The 21,054-nt window shown below is 36.9% G+C and overlaps 1 protein-coding gene across 4 annotated transcripts in view; it reads left to right on the plus strand.

The window, feature by feature from the left end:
- The window catches only part of gpm6ab (glycoprotein M6Ab), a 92,722-nt gene extending 85,816 nt beyond the window's left edge, over positions 1-6,906 (plus strand). For 2 of the 4 annotated variants that reach the window (XM_077246683.1, XM_077246682.1), the window contains exons 4-7: positions 323-476; positions 1,513-1,589; positions 2,300-2,365; positions 4,178-6,906. In XM_077246683.1, coding sequence (XP_077102798.1) covers positions 323-476; positions 1,513-1,589; positions 2,300-2,365; positions 4,178-4,258 — 378 coding nt within the window. In that variant the 3' untranslated portion in view covers positions 4,259-6,906. The remainder of the gene's footprint in view (positions 1-322; positions 477-1,512; positions 1,590-2,299; positions 2,366-4,177) is intronic. The other 2 variants (XM_077246681.1, XM_077246680.1) reach the window with 1 other exon arrangement.
- The last annotated feature ends 14,148 nt before the right edge of the window (positions 6,907-21,054 follow it).

Below are 21,054 nucleotides of genomic sequence, written 5' to 3' on the forward strand. Positions count from 1 at the left end.
TTTGATGCAATGATCTTGAAACTGTGATTTTCAAAATTATTAGATATGCTTATAAAAAAAAAAAAAAAAAATTCACACTAAAAGAAAGCACATGCTTCAAGTTAAATGAGGCATCAAAGCATATTATTGTATAGTAGAAAAGAAGGGTTTTTACTGAATTAAAAAAAAGAAATCTGATATAAATCTGATTTGAATAACAGGAAACTTTTAGATGGCTCATAAGGTCACTGCTATATTATGCATCCCTAATTTTATGAGTTACAAATATGGTGTGAAAATGGTGTAATTAAGGAGCACATATATCTCTTTCTTTCGTCTTCAGTTCATCATGCTTACTTATATCTTCATGTTGGCTTGGCTGGGAGTTACAGCCTTCACCTCTCTGCCAGTCTTCATGTATTTCAACATCTGGAACACCTGTCAGAACAACACTCTGGTGTACAATACTAATCTTTGCTTCGACCTGCGTCAGTTTGGTGAGTAGCTCATTTTAACACTATCAGATGACACATGTTTCCTGTAATTTCCTGTAATATGGTGGTGTCAATTAAATACTTAGCCAGTAAAATAAAACATGGATTATGGATTGCTGATATTTTCTAGTCACATTCAAGTGCTTCTGGATCACTATGTGAATAAGTTATCAGTGAATGCCAAGTCTAGCTGGCTGTAGGGCTGTAACTTTCTGAGATGACTTCAAACAACCTTTCTCAATCAGGTTTATGTTTTTGTGTTGCAGTTTATTTATGTTTTAGTGCAGAAGCTACGGAATGTGGCAGGCTACATGCATTATCCAGACTTCCAAGGGCAGAGACTATTGGAAAATAACTCACAACAGCTAAACAACAGAATGCATATATAAACAGTTTTATGATATCATTAAACACTCTTTTTACAAAAATCCATTATGTACCAATACTGCTGGGAGCACCATTATGACTTTTAATTGTAATATAGCCATTCATTAACAGGATTGCAACATCAATGACAGTTATTTTCTAGTTAAATCAACACTGTAGCTGTGGTGTATCCCATCGGTCATCATGATTTTGCCAAGGCATTTTCCTGAAACAACATTCCAGTCTGAAAATTTAGTCCTGACCCTATCTTTACCCCTAAACCTAACCCTATCCATAATTTACCCCTAAAATCATAGGAAAATGATAGGTGAATTACACCGATGTAGAAGCACCTGACCCTGGTTTGTAAGCCTAAACTTGTCCCTCAAATCTGATTGGTTGATTGGAATGTTGTTCCAGGATCACCAAAGATGTTGATCCAGGAACATGTTTTACTTGGTGAAATCACATTCACCTACACGTTCATGACATAATGAAACCCATTATGGAAAAGTTAAAAATGACTTAACCATGACTTGGGACAATTTAGCCAAATCTAATCGTCATGTATGCATGTTTTTTATTTATTACTATTAATTGTATTGTTTTTATAAGCATATATCAACTCTCTAATAGTCTGATGTTAACACAACTCACTTAATTTGAATTGCAGGAATTGTGTCCACTGGTGAGGAGAAAAAACTGTGCACTGCTTCTGAGAACTTCATCAAGATGTGTGAATCTAATGAGGTCAGTCGGCAGTTCTTTATCCTAACTGATGGCCTTCATCTTCATCTAAATTCAATCCGCCATTAAAGTCAGCGACCTATGGCATAAAAGAAGGGTGGGGAGTGAGTGAGAGAGAATATGAATAAATTGTAAACCTTTCTATGCTTTTAAGTCTGAAGACACACAGTGCAGCAGGGATTCCTCCATAAAAATATATAATTTTTAAATAATATTAAAGTTTATTAGCAAGATTGTGCAGCGCCTTTTATGGACTGCGCCACAAGTTATATGGGAGTGGATGTCATGTTTTCACAATATTATTAGAGATTACAGGCATTTATCAGTTCTGTTTAAAGGTCAGTGTTAACATGTGCTGCTCTGGAAAAATGAAGTTGAAAATAAAATGAATGTGCAAAGTAAAGATATCACGATAGATTGAGGTTATAATTTGTATTTGTTTTAGAGATCTGGATTTATCTGTACTTTGCTGGTGTAGAATTTTTTTTTTTACAGTTAATTAAAGTGAAAGAAACAGCAAGTAATAAATTGAATTAAGCATTACATTTTGACAAAAAGACTGAAATATTATTTTCCTTTAAAATGCATTCCAAAAAACTTTGTTTCATTGACAACTTCGAAAAATATTTTTTTTAGTGTTCATGGTAATTGTTCAGAAAACCATCCACGTTTTCTTCTCTTCAGAGTTTTTTTTTTTTTGTCTATTTCTTCAGCTGGATCTGACGTTCCACTTGTTCGTCTGCGCACTTGCGGGGGCTGGAGCAGCCGTTATCGCCATGGTGAGCTTTTCCACTGCTTTCTTTCTCGCTAGCTTTTATCTTTCTTTGTTACTCCGTTTCTGCATTGTATAAATTCCCAATGAATCTACATTTCCTTTCAGGGGCAACACAATTCAATATAGATTGATTCATGAGTTTCATTAATTCGTTGACTCCAGTGACACCTGCGAGACGTGTAATATGTAATCTAAGCAAGTATGTTATCGAAACCAGGCACTTGTTTAGAATCATGAAAGAATGTGTGGGTTTGTCTAAAATGCAATAGACATTCAAGGCCTCTTGTGAGTGAGCAAAGAGAGAAGGAGACAGAAAGAGAGGGAGAGAAATGCTCATCATTGAAAATGCAGGAGGTGTTGTTGCCATGGAAACAGAAGAGGAGAGGGAAGGAAGGAGAGAAGCTTGTTTGGAACAGCGATAAGTGATTGTGAGACACCATTTTCTGCCTATTGGTTTGAACCTTAGAAAGCCATTTTCATTAGTTAATAATATAAGGGCTTATGTAGAAGGTAAATAGAATAGCATCAATTTAATTTGAGGCAGACTGTCAATACACTGTGTCTACCTTAGTTTTTTGCCAAGTACTGTGCTTTTGTCTTGTGCCTAAGCTTATCTGAAAAGCACAATGCATTTGTTTTCTCGAAAGGAAAATTCTGGCCTCATTTATATGAGTTAATTGCATTCCACATGGTTTGCAAATGAGAAAACAGCTTGGACATTAAGTACTTAGAAACAAAGAGTCTACAGAATTGGATCATAATTTGTGCTCTTTTGATTATATAATTACATCATACCTTTCAGAGAATATTGCTGCATACTCGCAGCTTGCTGATTGGTGCACCAATGATGCCACCCATTGGTGTATAGAGGAACTTCAGCAAAATTGGAGTGTCTCACTTTTCCTTTTGTGGCATTGCAACGCAGCTACAGGAGCCATTTTTGTTCTGAAAAAGCATTAATTATACCACAATTTCCAGAACCATCCATATTTAAAGGGATAGTTCAGTTTGAAATGCTGAGATGTTTGTCAGCACTTTTCTTCCATACAATGAAGGTAAATGGTGACTAAAGGCTCACATATTGACAGAAATGTACACTAAAAGGCATCATAAGTCTTTTCCCTCTGATGTAGCGCTCAGCTCTCATGAGGTTTGACTCATTTAACTCACTTTACAAATGCACATATTCAAAATTGGTTACAAGACATACAAGAACCAATGATGTTTGCCATCATTGATGTGCATATTTCAATATACAAGAATGTGAATAAGATTTGAGTGCCGCAGGCAAAATTATCACTCAATAATAGCCCCTTTCACACAGAGCATTGATCCCAGAAAATTGCTATATAATTGCTAGAGTGCCTTCTGTCTGAACACAAGCCTAGTAGTAACATTACTGGAAACAGTTCCATAAAGCGCCCTGTGTGAACCAAAGGCAGGACCAATGCCGTAAGGGGTGTGCCATGTGTCTTTATGGGATGTGTGTGAACGCATGCACATATTCCAGAAAATCACGGGGAGTGTGAATAAACCAAAATCAAACAATTCTGGGACACATTATCAGTGCATTTTCCGGAATCTCTGTGTGAAGGTGGCTGATGTCATATGGCTTCAGAAGATGGATTTTTTTTATGATGCTTTTGGAACTTGACAGCCCTTGCTCACGATTCACTTTCACTGCACTTTCAGTGTAAATTATACATCTCCTCTTTTCCACAGAAGAAAGAATATTATTCAGGTTTGGAATGACATGAGGGTGAAAAGGAGTAACCTTCTTCCTTTCTCATTTTTAATGATCTGGCTTCTATCATAGGTGGTGGCAGTGTCTGTCCTCATCCGTAACAATGTCATTCTGACGTCTAAGAACACGGGGAGGTACTGCACGCGTTTCTGAAGCCAGCTCTGGTCTGGGGTGTCCCTTCCCAACTCCCGAAACACTCTCTGTCCACCAAGGGCCCCACCACCATCGCCGATGGCAGCGTCTTTTTATAATGACGTCCCATAATTGGCTTGATTAAAATGACACCCAGGCCCTTCCATTTTGCAAAATCATTTCAGTTCTTGTCCTCCTCCCACCTCCCCACCATAACCAGCTGCGTAGCCCCAAGTTAACCCAACAGTTACAAGTGATAACAAACAATTTTGTGTTACAAGTGTTGTGTAAGCAAACAAACTAACTTGGCTTGTATTCAGCTGGAACTGGTTGCCGCTTTGCCTGACATGGGAAATAACTGATCTGGTTGATCTCCAGTCTAAACTGGGGCACTAAACGCTGTCCTTGTCTTCTCCAGAGTAAATCTTTTTTGGGACCTTTACAGAATGGTCATCAGCACTAACACTAACCCTCCCCTCTAACCACTGTGTTGCTGTAGGTGCACTACCTGATGGTGCTGTCGGCTAACTGGGCTTACGTGAAGGACGCCTGCCGGATGCAGAAATATGAGGATATCAAGTCCAAGGAGGAGCAGGAGCTTCATGATATCCACTCTACTCGCTCTAAAGAGCGTCTAAATGCATACACATAAAGCACGCGGTCATGCGCACACATATAAATATGTATACACACACACACACTCACACACACACACACACACACACATACACAAGCATGCCGTTCCCTTCCCTGAAGACATATATAAACTAAACTTAACTTAGTCTAATTTCCATGGTTTCCAGGGGAGAGGAGAGGGATGGGATAGGGGAGGCAAATAACTGTAACACTTGCTATCTACGGGTGTGACCCAGAATGTTGGTCTAGGGGCGTGCTTATCGTCTCAATGGCAACGTCTCTGACTACCCAGGATTTAGATTTCGTTTCTTTGTCCTTTCATTTCTCCTCTACCTCCCTTTTCTGTTAACGTATTTGAGAACACATCCTGACAAACACACCAAGCTGAGTGACTTCTCTTTTGTACCACATACTTTTATGTCTCATTGGGTCTTGTTAGGGGTTTTGGGTTTAGCCAAAGGGATTACAAGCACACTTTTCACATTTTTGTATTACACACCGATGATTTACGGTCTTCAAGTTCACCCTATAAGTGGCTAGTCATGATTTAGATTCACCAACTTTTTAAAAAACCAAAATGTGACCAAACTTGTAACTTATGATTTACAGGTTAAATCGCTCAAGCTGCCACACTTACAGCAGCAACAGCATACAAAATGTACAGATTCTTTTTCCAACAAATTCAGTTTTGGAGTGCCAGGGATTCAAAAAGTACCTTAAAGTGACTTTTACTGCTATATTGTAGCTTGGCCTAACTGTATATGCTATCTGCGCGCAGTATTAATGGAAGGTGTGACACTGGTGCTTAGTAAACGCTTGTTAAGCTTTAACAAAGATGGCTGCTGATTGGGAAAGAAGGACCGTGAAAGAACGTCTCAAATCAGCTAGAGCGGTCATGTAGGATTTGCCTTGGGTGACTCTATGGATATTTGTTTTCTCTCATTCATTGCAAGCCATACTCTCACATGCGAATAACATTTTCAGGTGTTTTATTGCTTAGTTTTAGCTGTAACTTTTAAATGCAAGTAATCAAACGAAAACAGTTTTTTGGTCATTCCTCTGAACTGTATATATCTCTTTAAATGTAAACACATTTCATGTCAATTTCTAAAACACATCTCGCCAGTCAGTGTTACAGTAGGTGATATTCTTGAGATTGTTGTTCATATCAGAGAAGTATAAATCTAAATGGAGAAGTTGATTGCAATGACTCTGCCAAACACTGTGGAAGTCTGAATAAACAAGGTCACATTCAAATATGTTTTGAATAAACAAGAAAGATATGGGTGTACAGGCATGTATAACGCCAAACACAGTGTTTTGGCTCTGTCTTGCCGACTTCAGTTGCCCTACTTTTGCAGTAAAGTACTTTTGTCAGTGTCTAAAAAAATAAATAAAAAAAGCTAGTTTTTGTGCACTTATGGACCATTGTGAGTTTTTTGGTGTAAGTGCATTTGGAATCAGCGCAGAGTCCCTGTACTCTTACTAGTCATGCAGCTTTTTTTTAAAACCACAAAAGAAACTTGTAGTAGGTAAAAAAAAAACACGTAAATCTAGTTGTTATTTGTGGCATGGTTACGCATCTAATGGTAATAGTTTTAACTAATTAAAAAAGAAAAAAAAAAACTTTATTTTGATTTTTACACTTATGACTGACTGTCTTGCTGGGGTCAACTATATTTTTTCTAAATGTGCAGTATTACAGTTGCTACGCTAACAATATTAAGCTAAATATCTTATTAGCTTGTAGTGTTTGAGTTTTGTCCTTTCAAGTTCGTGATGATTTTCCAAACCATGTATTAAACCTATACTTGTAATGATGTTGCGTATCCAGTATTACCCTGACATTGCTTTCAGCTTTATCCACATTCTGTACTAGTTTTTTGTACTTTCACTGAGAATGCTTTGTAGCAGGCAGTAAAATTAACTGGTTTTGTACATAAATGTGCCAACAGCTTGACAGTGGCTTTTCTTTTCGAACTGTAGAAACAAACTTGCTTGCGTAAATAAAGACACTTGTGTACTTGTTTTAATTGTTCATGTTTATCGTGTGTGTTTGAGATTTGCTTTATGTGGAGGTCATGTGAGCGACATTTTAAAGCCTGTTAATCTTGCATCTATAGTTCAATACAACCCATAGTTATAAATGCATTTCTTTAAAAACAGCACAAGGAAATGCTGACCTGTACAGGGAACAAAGTCTGAGAACAAGCTTGACAGCTGGCAAGTGAATTTTAACCCAACCTAAATTGTTTGTCAATTTAGTAGATTATCCCCCGGTTTCACAGACAAGGCTTAAAGGGATAGTTCACCCAAAAATGAAAATTAGCCCATTATTTACTCACCCTGAATCCGTTCTATAGGTGTATAAGACATTCTTCTTTCAGACGAATTTAATCTAAGTTATATTAAAAAAAATGTCCTGACTCTTCCAAGCTTTATAATGGGAGTGAATGGGTTTATGTCTTTGGAAGTCCATCAAAGCGCATCCATTATAAGCGCATCCACAAATAAAGTACTCCACATGTCTCTGGGGGTTAATAAAAGCTTCCTGAAGTGAAGCGATGCATTCGTGTAAGAAAAATATCCATATTTAAAACTTTATCAACTAAAATAACTAGCTTCCGGAAGACGACTTACGCCAAATCGACTTACGCCAAAAGAGTAACACTTGACGATGTATGATGTAGGAGTAGCTTGAGCTTTGACGCCTCTTTATAATAATGAATGGAATGCGCTTTGATGGACTTCCAAAGACATACACCCTTTTACTCCCATTATAAAGCTTGGAAGAGCCAGGATATTTTTTTAATATAACTCCGATTGTATTCGTCTGAAAGAAGAAAGTCATATACATCTAATTTTCATTTTTACTTTCATAATTTTCTTACTGAAAACTTGTACAGACATATCTTAAAATATTGTCTCAAGATGCACACCAGTTTTTCTTTTCTTTCTAAGACACGTTTATAAAAGCTACTTAAATGCCCTAAATGAACTAAGGGCTAATCCTTGCTTTGTCTAAACCCTGTCTGTGAAACCTGACCTATGACTAAGATGCTAGTAATTAATTTAAGGTTAATTTGTAAAGTGTATGCAATTATTTAAATGTAATATTCAGTGATTGTTTCAAAGCAGCAAATAGTGCCTCGATATCTCCAGTCAACAGGAAAAATGCTAATATGGCATTAGGTAGGATGACATGAACCAAGAATCAGCTGGGGGAGCACCTTCTTTGGCAGGTACTTATCTAAAGGGAATTCCTTATACCAAATATTCAAAACCTGTTTGGTTTTATTATGCTATTATTAACTATTACACTTATTTATATATGTCTGGATTACACCTATTTTTATAAATTATTATTCATTAACTCCAATTATAAATATCAAATCATGGGTGCAAGGATAATCCTTGCATGTTAAGGTGGAACTGAAAGTTCATGCCATCCAAATCTGTGCACATGAATGCAGAAGAAAATTATACAGGTTAAATATAGGTTTTACTGCAAATTTAATAGCTGTGCAGAAATTCGGTTTCAGCTATTATATGGGACATTTGTCTGAGCGTTCTTCTTACTCAGAAAAAAATGACAGAGATGTGGCATTCTTACTTTATAATCTATCAACACTGAACTGTTGTTCACATCTCTTTGTAAAAAGACTGCAGTTCAATTGCTTGCCAGTAGCTGGCAGAAAAGTTCTAAAACAAAACCAATTCTTGTGACCTATGGTCTGCAATAGATGACATTTTATTTCTCTGTTCATGACTGATGTGCACAGAAAATCAACACACAAAAAATTGAATTACAAAATCCTTTAGTCTTGAAAAATAACGTTAAATATATTAAGATGTGACATACATTGTGTTGTTTAAATTACAAATTAGCCAAAGTGGTATGAATGAAATAGAAAATTGTCATCCACATTGACATCCTCAATGATATCCTCAAACAAGCAAAGTTATTGTTTTTGCATTGAATGACCAAGGTTTTGCATACTTGCTTTTCAAGTCTCAGATCAAATATAGGCTACATTTACAATGTATTTTTTCATAAGTTGTATAAATATATATAATATAAAATATAGTTTAAAAAAATGTTTTACATGACAATAGTCTAAATAAAAGTTAATTGCCTTACAAATTGTTCCATTCTTCCTGTCACTAAAAGCCTACTGTATTTTATATCAATTTGAATATTTGACATCTGCACATAATGTCAGGGTTCTGCCCTGGCAGCCTTGTCTGTTTTGTTGTGGTTTCATGTTTCTGTGTTGGGGCCTATACCATGAAGTCGGTTTAGGTGGCTAGCCAGCTATGTTTCAGTTTAGTTTGCGTCACAACACCGGGTTTTAGGGACCATGAAAGTGGTTTGGCTTTTAGCAGTGTTCATCGCCATAGTAACTTACGCTCCACGGCTAACCTGGTCCGGGGCAGGTTATGTTCTAGGTAAGAGGTTGCAAACTGAACTTGAACCAATCAGCTGTGAGCAAAGTGACACATGTCTGATGCGATAAAGTCACTCCACCTGTTTCTACTCCAAATTAAAGGTCATTACATAGCAAATGATTTTTAAAGACAAAATTGTCTGTTTTTTAGTGATGCTTATTTAGAATAATAAATTTGTATGATTTAGATATTATTTATGTGATTATTATACCCTTTATCAATCACAGATGTTCAATTTTAGTTCATCAATTATTATTACGCAGTTTAAATGAATAAATAAATAAAGGTAATATAAATAGGCTTTAGCATCAATAGATGAAGCTATAAAATGACTACATGTGAGCTTAAATGTTCAACTCTCTCTATACCTTTATCAGCTGTATAAAATAACTTCACAGCTTTTACTTGCACTGATATACTTACTTATTTTACTTGCGCTTCACTCCCTGCTGTCTTCAGTCCTGTTAATAAAAACCTTGTCTGCTCATTTGCGTCTGGGTCCTATATCTTGCAGAATCCCTAACACATAAGGCCTACTCATCTAGACAAATCTATAATTGTCATCTAATCAAAGCTGATGAATAAATAACAGTAATATTATTATAACTTACGTTTTTATAATCATTTTGCTAACACTGAGATGTAGTGTAACATGTTGCAACCATCCCCAAACAATGTTGCAACTGTCCCCGGGCCCGGGGTCAGTTGCAACATCTGACTCCTTACATTCAAATACAAATTGTGAAACATGTAGATTCTGTAATTAACTTTAAATGGTTTAGACTATTAACATACAGATGTAAGTTTATTATATAAACAATTGGTTTGTCTAATCCAAACCGTCTCTTCAGTAACAGAGCCAAATGCAAAAAGTGTTGCAACTGTCCCCGGTCTCCCTACTTAAGCTTTGCCACTTTTTAACATTTTAAAAGTGTATTCTGTCAATGACATCTGCACACAACTTGAACTTGGCCATACAGCGTTACACATAACCCAGAAAACACAAATTGAATATCTCAGAAATTGCCCTGCTCCCTCTTATTGCTAATACAATCTGTAATGCAATTGACTTTCAACTGGAATAGAAAGCAAAAGTAATGAAGGCTTTTGTGTCTAAACTGCAAGGTCTTACATAGGCAAGTTCCCAAACTCCACAGTGCCCAATTTAACAAGTGTGAAATCTAATTTTGCACCAATCTAAGAAGGAAAAAGGTATGGAACATTGCCTACTGCAGCAGATTCACAAATGTGCTCTCACACTATCTACATTTCTGTGTGATTAGCTTGGACACATGGCAGATTTATTAGCATATACAAACAAGCATGGATATCAGGACCACTGAGCCCACCGAGCAATGTTAGCCATGGCTCATAATTTCATGATGGTGTACAGTAACTTGAAAATACTGTTCCGTCAGCTTAATAAAGTCATACTAGGCCTCACCTATTTTATCAGAGCGGTTAACCATGTTGTTGTGGGTCGTCTTGGCCCAGTTTAAGATTTTCTGCAACTTAACATGAACCTTTTAGCCTGAAACTTCATGACACCCTCCGCAGACGTGATAAAATGCTCTCACTGTCACCATGACTCCATGAACAGAACATTGTGACTCTTGAACTGTAATTTGTCATTTCGGGCAAAATTGGCCCAGTAACAACTATACTGGATTAATGGTAGTAGCAGCACTTACAGGTTATGCTGCCACTCTGAGCACTTGAGGAAATTAAAGAAGTCAACAATGTGCATTTGCTTGTCAAACTGCATTTGCTTGTCAAACCTTTGCTTGACTTCCCTGAAACTAAAAGCAATGGTTCTCTAACAGAGGCCACACATGTCCTTAAGCAGTGTCATTTCACTTGAATCCAGCATGTAATATCTGACATGGAGAAAAACAACAGCATATTGCTATGTTGTGTTGTGTAAGGGCTATAAACATGAGTGAACGTGTCACTTTCTTGAAATGCCTTTGGTGCACGTTTTCCCACTTTGTAGCAATAGCCATCACTTCTATAGCAGTCCTTTTATGGCAGTTATGACAACAAGAGCAGAAAAATCACTTTTACTGCACAGGTAACCCTTTCCTTAAACGAATCTCAATAAACGTAATAATTGCATATGAAATCGTATGCAAAAAAGTACTACATTTTAATAAGAATTTCCGATAAAGAAAAATGTTAAAATGTGCGTAGTGGTAGTAGACTTGTACTTATTCCGACACACTTAGTGGTGTGGATGCCGCATAAAAGGAAAGCAATGATTTTTGGTTACTAGAGCCAATGTAGACATGTTCTATTCTTGGTAAGCCATGATTAATTTATTCAGTCACCAGAAAGTGTCAGATAGGGGGATTATGAGATATCGTATGTATTATGAGTATTCGTCTGATCATGTGATCTTAAAGGGAACCTATTATGCAAAATTCACTTTTACATGGTGTTTGAACATAAATGTGTGTTGGCAGTGTGTGTACACAAGCACCCTATAATGATAAAATCCACCCAGTACTTTTTTTTTTAAATTCCCATAAATCATAAGCACTTTCTCAGAACAAGCCGTTCTCAGATTCGGGGCAATGTGACGTGCTTTTGCACAAGCTCCTCCCACGACTGTTGATGGACACTGCAGTTTTTGAGTAGACCCGCCTAGAGTGAGCTGTACACAGTACGCCATTGTTTCGATGATGGAGAAGCTGTAGCGACAATAATGTCTCCTAAGCGATTGAGGTGTTTTAAGATGTAAGAATGAACATAGCAGTCTTCATTTAATATCGTTGTTACCCGAGGATGGATCTGTACAAACTGTTTGTGATCCAGCTTACAGTCTCTGGAGTGATAGGCCTAACGTTACTGATCACGGCAGAAATGAAATTGAGAGCGTGAACATTATTAGTTCATCTGAGTCGTTTTATGGATATAAAGTTTAGCAGTTTATTAAGCAGCCCTGACAAGCCCCTGACAAGCTGTGTGTATATTTGTTTACTGTTAGTTGTAATGAGTGTTTCTGTTTCATTTACTGTGTATGTTGATGATAATGAAAGGGAGTGAAATAATTTATGGATAAGACTTTAAAAAACTCTTCTTATTACTGTGTTTATTCAGCTCTTACACCCTCTGTGCAGGGAGCAGCAGCTCATTTGCATTTAAAAGGATACACACTAAAACGGCGCTTTTTCTCAGCCCCAAAAAGTGACAATTTAAACATGCTGTAAAAAATATATGTTGGATATTTTGAGCTAAAACTTCACATACACACTCTGGGGATATCAGAGTCTTATTTTACATCTTGTGAAAAAAAGGGGCATAATAGGTGCCCGTTAACATGGTGGCCCCCATGAGGCTGCTCAGTATGTAATATATAGCAGCTTTTATTAGACTACTGAGACTACTGAGTCTACACATTCATACGCCGTCGGTGTATGAATGTGTGTATGAATGGGTGAATGTGAGGCAACTATGTAAAGCGCTTTGGTGGCCATTCGGTCTGTGAAAGCGCTATATAAATGCAGTCCATTTACCAATTTACCATACTGTAAATCTGCTGTAAACGATTCTAACCTTTTCATTTATTGTACTTTATTTAGGGCTAAAACTTACAAACAAATGCAGTATACCTCTGTGGGATGGCAATGAGCCATTTGAATTCAACTGAGAGCACCCTCTGCTGTCTAGTGGAGGGACTTACAACCATGTTTCTAACATATCTTAAGTGTACAAGCAAACACTTTGCTGCTGGCACTTAATCTATGAGTATTTGTCAGATCAATGGAGAGATTCTCTTGGACATGCCTTATATATATGTCAGAACCAGAAAACCAGCCTGCTCTGTGATGTTAAGTGTCATATACTCATCCTCTCATCTCTTTCCTTCACTGGTGTGTGATGAATAATGCAAACACAGAGACATTTTATACTTTTATTAGAACACATTTTAAACAGTCCTTGAATTCATCTCAGCACTCACTTTCCTAATGCCTTTTCCCCTGAAAACTATCTATACAGTATACTAATTTCACCTATACATTTCAAAGAATATACTGTTGACATTTTACTGTTGACCTTTCATTGAAGTAAAATAATTGAAAGTGCAGGGGAAATCACCTTATGAAATAAATGTTTTTCTCCAAAACACGTTGGCCACAAATATTGGCACCCTTTTATTAAATACTTTTTGCAACCTCCTTTTGCCACAATAACAGCTCTGAGTTTTCTCCTACAATGCCTGATGAGTTTGGAGAACACCTGACAAGAGATCAGAGAACATTGCTTCAGACAGAATCTCTCCAGATCCTTCAGATTCCCATGTTAGTGCTTCTTCTCTTCAGTTCACTCCACTCATCAGGTCAGGGAACTGGGACGGTCATGGCAGAAGCTTTGTAAGCTTTTGTGCTCCGTAACACATTTTTGTGTTGATTTTAATGTTTGATTTGGATCGTTGTCCTGATGGAAGATCCAACCACGGCCCATTATAAGATTTCTAGCAGAGGCCGTAAGGTTTTAATTGTATTTATTATTTTTAAACATCACTGAACTTACTTAAGCTGGACTGTGATGCTATTTTCTTCTGGAAACAAACTCCGTTGCATTATTTTCCTGTTATCTCTGTAAAGCTGCTTTGAAACAATCTGTATTGTAAAAAGCGCTATATAAATTAAGGTGACTTGACTTGACTTGATATGTCACAATCCTCATTCACCAGTCCAGTCACCTCAGCTTGATCTTCAGTCACCAGCCGTACTGTAAAAACACTGTAAAAAAATCTGTAGAAATTACAGTATTACTGGCAGCTGCTTGCCAGTAACTTACTGTAGATTTAAATTGATGTTATTTACTGGCAACAGTTTGTTCAAAGTTAAATGAACTTAAACATTAACAAGTCTTTATCTTTACAGAATAAAACTAAAATAACAGCCTCATGCAAAGCATTCTGGGAACCAAAATCTGAAGGAAAAAAAAACAGAAAAAGGTTGATGAAAATTTCTGGTTCCCAGAATGCTTTTCATTAGATTGTTATTTTTTTTATTCTGTAAAGACAAAGACTTGTTAATGTTTAATGTTCATTTAACTTTGAACAAACTGTAGCCAGTAAATATACATCAATTTAAATCTACAGTAAGTTACTGGCAAACAGCTGCATAACTACAGCAATTTTTTTACAGTGTAGGCTGAACACAGCTCTGAACACACTTCACAATCATCCACAACTGTCATCATTCAACCTTATCAGCTGCACTCCATTTAAGCAGTCAAACTCCACATCACAGTTGTCTGGTCTCACCACCTTCGGAAGCCCACATTCGGATCGGACTGTCTCGTCTGCCAGCCTTCAGTCCTCTGGTCACCTCTCACCTCAACCTGCAAACAGATAAGACTCATCACTGTCTTGCCAGTCTCACTATTAGCATTCTGCTATCCAGAGACCTGCTACTATCTACCTGGGTGTAAATTTATAAACTGCTGAGACGTTAACTGTGTTCACATTCTTCTGTTTTATGACTATGTTAACTGACATATTATAGAGACATTATTTACTCGTATGCTAATAAGGGATGTAAAAATTGGCAATTTGACTGTGTAGGCTAAAATGGTTAATTGGTATAGTTCTAAAATGCCCCAGTGTTACTGACTAATCACTTAATTTAGAATTTCTTCACATTTCAGTGAATAATCAGACATAATTAAGCGTTGGTACTGGTAGAGTAATCAGACCATTGTAATTTGTCTAGGTATAATGGTGTGAGGTGTACGTTCAACATAAATCTTGCAGGTCTTCCGGGCATTTTTCTTCATTAGTGCTTTCATTTGTTTCATTCAACAGCCAGAAGACACGTGTACTGAGCCAGAAGAGAAGATGTGTGCAGTGTTCCAATAGATCCACCTGTGAGCAACAGCAGGACAGATAATAATGTGTGTTGGAATTCCTAATTAACACTTCCAATTGCAATTGAGTCTCTGTTGGTTTTGTTGAACTAACCTGGGATCCAGTTCACCAATCCAAGTGATTTTCTAATGGAATGTCTTATGAAATGTTGAAGTCCTCTGCATAGGCTAGAGTCTATAAAGCAAAGCAGCATGTTTTCTAAGCTCCCTTATGAAATGTACATGGGAGTTCAAGGACCTTGCAACGGTTTTCAATGATGTTTGAGATACGTTTTCTCTTGTTTGGTGGGTGTGTCAAAAATGGCAGGCCTTGGTTCTTATACAAAGTATAGGAGTGCTGATGTCTGTGCAGCAGCTGTCAACAAACTATATCGATACCCATGGCTTTGTAGGATATGCTAGGTAGGAAGATAGTTCTCTTGTTGTAGTCCAGCAGTGTGGCCATGTGCCTCTGGGGTTCTCTGAAGAGCTGAGATGTCACTAGTTTGCTACCAACCCTGGGGTGAAGCTTGAGCAATGGGCACCTGGAGGCCATGACTCTCAAGCTTAAACTTTAATGAAGCCATTTCGATTCACGAATGTGTTACAGAACCCTCATGTACTATACTTTTAAACAAGGTTGTTGCTAAATGGGTTCCTGGGATGAGATTTTTATGGCTGCCACCCCCCTTTATCTGGTCCCAGTGGGTAGATACAGGACCTTAAAGGACCCACTCATCAAAGGTCCTTGCGCTATGTTCTTGATGATGGCCCTACTTATAAATCAGGAAACAAAATGTCTTTTGATTCATTCTCAAATACATTATTCATAATCTCATGTCCACATTTAAAATTTCTCATAAAACATTGTGTGTGCATTTATAAATATGTATCTATGATAAACACAATTGCTGTGAGGCAAGCAATATAGAAATTGTGGCTTTGTATTTTACATTTCTGCCTCAGGTTTGCCATGCATAAAACATAACAGAATATGAATCTGTTTTTTCATTTTGAACAATAATTGCCTTTCTGAGGGGAGAGACCTCTCATGGCACACTGCAGCCCACTTCCGAGCCCAAGACTTCACTGTAATTGATGCCAGTTTCCTGTCTTATTGGCTTATTGTTGAACCACCGCCAAGCTTTACACATCTTCTCCCTGTCTCCACTTTTATTTTAGTTCATTTCAAAGCACAGCCCTTCTTTTTGACAGTGCATGGATTAACACTGGTTTATGGAAAGGAGACTGTTCATTTTAATACTCTTCCTGTTGCTAGGCAGGCCTGTATGCATTGATACAATGTTCTGCTGGAGTTGCAGCATGGTTAATTGAGGAGAAAGTGGCCATGTTAATGCTAATGACGACAGCCACAGATAAATAGACAGAGGGAGTGAGACAGACAGTTCATCATTGAAGAAAACAACGAGAAGAGGGAAATAACTAGTTGAGATGGGGGATGCAATCATACTGATTATGCATTAGAGCCCAACAGTTCCAATTAAGAATTACTTCATAATTATTTTTGCTTGACACTTAAAAAGCTGACATTCAGATTATATGATCAGCTTGATAAATCCTATAATCTCAAAGATGCAGGCTGAATACACTTCACAGAATGTAAAAATGAGCCTCCTCCCTTTGAGAAAAAATAAATCTCTTAGGGATTCTAAAAGCATTTTCAATTCTTTAATTCTTCAAATATTTATTCATATTATTAATATTAATAAAAGACGAGAAATCAAAGTTCTCCTCATAAATTTAGAATGTATGTATACTGCAATGTCTTATAATAGCTGAAAACGATTATCCCTGAAGCACTTTATCAGTCTAATACCCTTTCATCAATATATGATAAAAAAAAAAGTCAAGTGCAAAAAGTCAAGTGCAAAATTATCATTGCTCGTTACCTTATTGTTTGGCAGAGGTTTTGTATATTTTAAAATCACGCATTGCACAAATGATCAGACCAGCATACCAGCAGACCAGACCTTTGATGCACAACATGGGTCTAAAGTGACCCAACTGAGTTTTCATCTTCTATATCTTTTCCTTTCTTACTTTATAAACAGACACAGTTTTTGAATTTCTACATACATTTTACACACATGGGTCAAAAATGACCTATATAGGAACCATTGATATTTGTAAATAGTAGGAACATATTTACTGCAGAAAACTATTCACCTGCCACACATTTCACAACTCTACACGCCCTGCTTTTTTATATTTCATGCATGTAAGTCTTATTTTATAATTTGTCACAGAAAATATTTTATGTTTTGGGAAAAACAACTGGATATAATATTTGAACGTTTAGGCTAACGTTACCTTAACATTGAAAGACCTTGACCTTGACCTTGAAATACTAGTGAGAAAGAGAAACATGTCCAATACTATTAGCTAGCTTGCTGTTGACATATTCTATTCTATCTAATGTTAGCTAGGTCAACAAAATAAAAGTTGAAATAGAACATTATTGTATATACAAGTATATATTGTAGCTGTCGGGCGGACACCTTGTATCTCCATATTTCGTCATTTTTATTTGTTGTCATAAAACAATGCTTTCGGTCACCCTTTACGTCTGTCAGTGGACTCTTTCCCAGAAAAAGCCAGACATACCGCCTGTCATGATGAAGCCATCCAAATTGAGGGGGAAGCATAGCTCAGAATTTGGATTCAATGGTAACATGACCATGGTAAGCTATGTGTCGAAGAAGGGAAAGGCAGTTGTCCTCATGAGCACCATGCATGATGAAAAAAAGTGGATGATAACAGTGTTAAGAAACCAGGAATTATCCAATACTACAATTTGCTGGATGTTGCCACTCTCAATGCCTACACCAACTTTACTGCACAACACCCTGATTACATGGGTAGTGTGACCAATGCACGACGGCTATTCATCAAGGAACTGCATGGTCAAGGAGCTTGTCATGCCCCATATGAAGAGGTGCTTAGAGGGCACTTCCAAAAAACCCCAGGATGTCGTTCGGAAAAAAAGTAGGGGTTTAATCCAAGCATCATGGGCAAATTTGCCCATTGGCCTCTGTCCATTATCATTGCCTCCTAATCATCCCCATATTTACTGATTGGCTTCATCACTCTCATCTCCTCTCCACCAGTAAGCCGGTGTGTGGTGGGCGTTCTGGCGCACTATGGCTGCCGTCACATCATCCAAGTGGATGCTGCACATTGGTGGTGGTTGAGGAGATTCCCCCCTTCCGTGTAAAGCACTTTGAGTGCTTTACACGCAGATAAAGCAGACAAAAGCACTATATAAATCTAACAATAAAAAAAAAATAAAAGAATGCAGCCACCAGCTGTCCACAGGAGGACATCAGCAGGAGGGCCAATCAAAGAGTGCACCAGGCCCGTGTGCAAGGAGCACCGTGTAGTTGTCATTTGTGAGACATGTAAACACGGAGATGGCAATTTAAGATGGCGCTGTATCTGTGTGATTTTGTTTTGTCAGTTTTTGTTTCATTCAGTCACATTCACCACAATTCACTACAGTTGCACTACACTACAGTTCAGTGTGAGTGTTATCGGTTATATGCATGTTATGTGTGACAAAGTGGCCAATAAACATATTTCAAGTGTTACAGTAAATGTGTTGATCTAAATAACTGCAAAATTGGTTATTTTAAACCTTTTATTTTATCACGCTTGCATAGATGGGTCATTTTTGACCCATGTTTGTAAACATGATGTATTAACACAAAACCTAGGAAATATTAAAATATGAATTTGTGATCATTGAAAACAAGATAGATTTAATATTCTTAAATCATAAATTCATAGATCATGGAATATTAAATCCTGAAATAAAGTGATTTCAAAAGATGAAGAAAAAAAAAGCCAAGCCATGCATGAAATAACAGGAAATGAATGCAGGTCTTTTTAGACCCATGTTGTGCATTAGAAGGGGTTTGCATAGCTTGTGCATCAAAGGGTTAACAAAACTGCCAAAAATGGTTTCAAAAGCCCAAACGGTTATTCATATTGTCAAATGTGGCTAATAAAGAAATAGTCATAAATATATAAATATAATTATATGAATAAATAAATCAATAAATGAATGAATAAATAAATAGTAAATAAACATGTAATGCACATAGTTGTGCTTTTACAAAACACAAAATATCTGCAAATTTGAATATGAAAAGAAATGCAAAATAAATTACTTTAAACTTGCTTTTCAAAAATAAAAATATCACTCATACAACTTTAAAGGTACATTGATTTGTTACTTTACAGTCTTACAATAAAGATGCATCACAATGTTTGAGCAGTAAAGAAATGAATACATGTATTCAGAAAGCAGCCAATAAACCGAACAAAAGTGACAGTAAAGACTTTTTACATTGTTAATTTTTTTAAATCAGTCCTGTTCTTCTAAAATTGACATTGATAATTGACAGACATTGCTACTATTAAGAAATGTTTCTTTTGCCCTAACCCAAATGTCAATATTACTGTTTTTACTTTCTTTATTTTTTTCTCAAATAAATGCAGCCTTAGTGAGCATAAAGCACTTTTCCAAACCGTCTTGTTACACGTTTCTATGACTTGTGATAAAATGTCCATCCATTAGCAGCATTAATTTTCAAATTTATTGCATAAGCTTACTAGGTATTTTATAACAAAAGATTACAGTCTTCCTTTAAGTTCCCTCAGACTTGCCCTGAGTGTTGTAAGAGGTTGCCAGAGTTAGTGAGAGCCAATTTGTTCTGACAGGATGGAACACAGACACTCTGCAGGTAGCTGCCACAGGCCACATGGCCGGACAAATGCCACATCAGAGAATGGGGGAATGAGAGGAGGTAATGCAGAAGAGAGCCAGAAGAAAGAGAGAGAATAAGAGAGAACCTGGACTCAACTACTTTCTTGCTGTGGTGAGCATTATCATTTATTACATGTGACATGAGACTTTTGTGTGTGTATGTAAACCATAGGCTAAAGCTGTGTGTGTCGCCCCAAAGCAAAATTAAGAAGAATCGACTGGTTCATGTTACCTTATTATGAAGATTTACCACTAGACGCCACAAGCTAAAGGAAGGAAGTGCTAATTGCTCTGTCTGAGGAAGATTCGATATTGTAAATATAAATGAAGGTCAAGAAATGTGATTCATCTTATGTGGACAGTATGAAAGTTAATCAATTCATGAAGAGTCCATCTCATCACTTTGATGAGAACAATTTAAAAATCCAATTATACTGGTTTTTAATGGACTGTAATGGACTGTAAATACTTTAAAAAAATAAAATAACATGAACGACGTGTAATAACAATGGTTTTGATATGAGCTGATCATCTAAATTGTCCAGCATGTCTCACACACACACACACACACACACACACACACACACACACACACACACACACACACACACACACACACACACACACACACACACACACACACACACACACAATCACACACACACACACACACACACACCGTTATTAGTTTTTTTCCTCTCTACTTTTCTTAAACATACTTTTGAAGAACACATTTTAATTATGACCTGTATCACCAATACTCTCTGTTGAATACAATGCTATGTTGCATCCTTTCGGCAACACTAGATCCATTAATACTAACACTTTATCTTCTATTCTCTTATTCAACTTATCTAATTTGTAAGTTGCTTTGGATAAAAGCGTCTGCTAAATGAATAAATGTAAATGTATGTTATCCATAAATTGAAATAATCTATTATTAATTGTAAGCTAGAGATATTAGCTGGGTGCTTTGCAATTGTCTTTTCTTAGACACTCTCAGCCTTTGCACACCAATATTAATTCAATTAGTGAGAAAGTTGTTATTCTCTCTTTAACTGTCTTCCAACTCTGTCGGCAGCTGAAT

This window comes from Siphateles boraxobius, unplaced genomic scaffold (assembly GCF_051911475.1).
Source record: "Siphateles boraxobius isolate OS27281-9 unplaced genomic scaffold, OSU_SipBor_1 29, whole genome shotgun sequence".
Classification (NCBI taxonomy): Eukaryota; Metazoa; Chordata; class Actinopteri; order Cypriniformes; family Leuciscidae; genus Siphateles; species Siphateles boraxobius.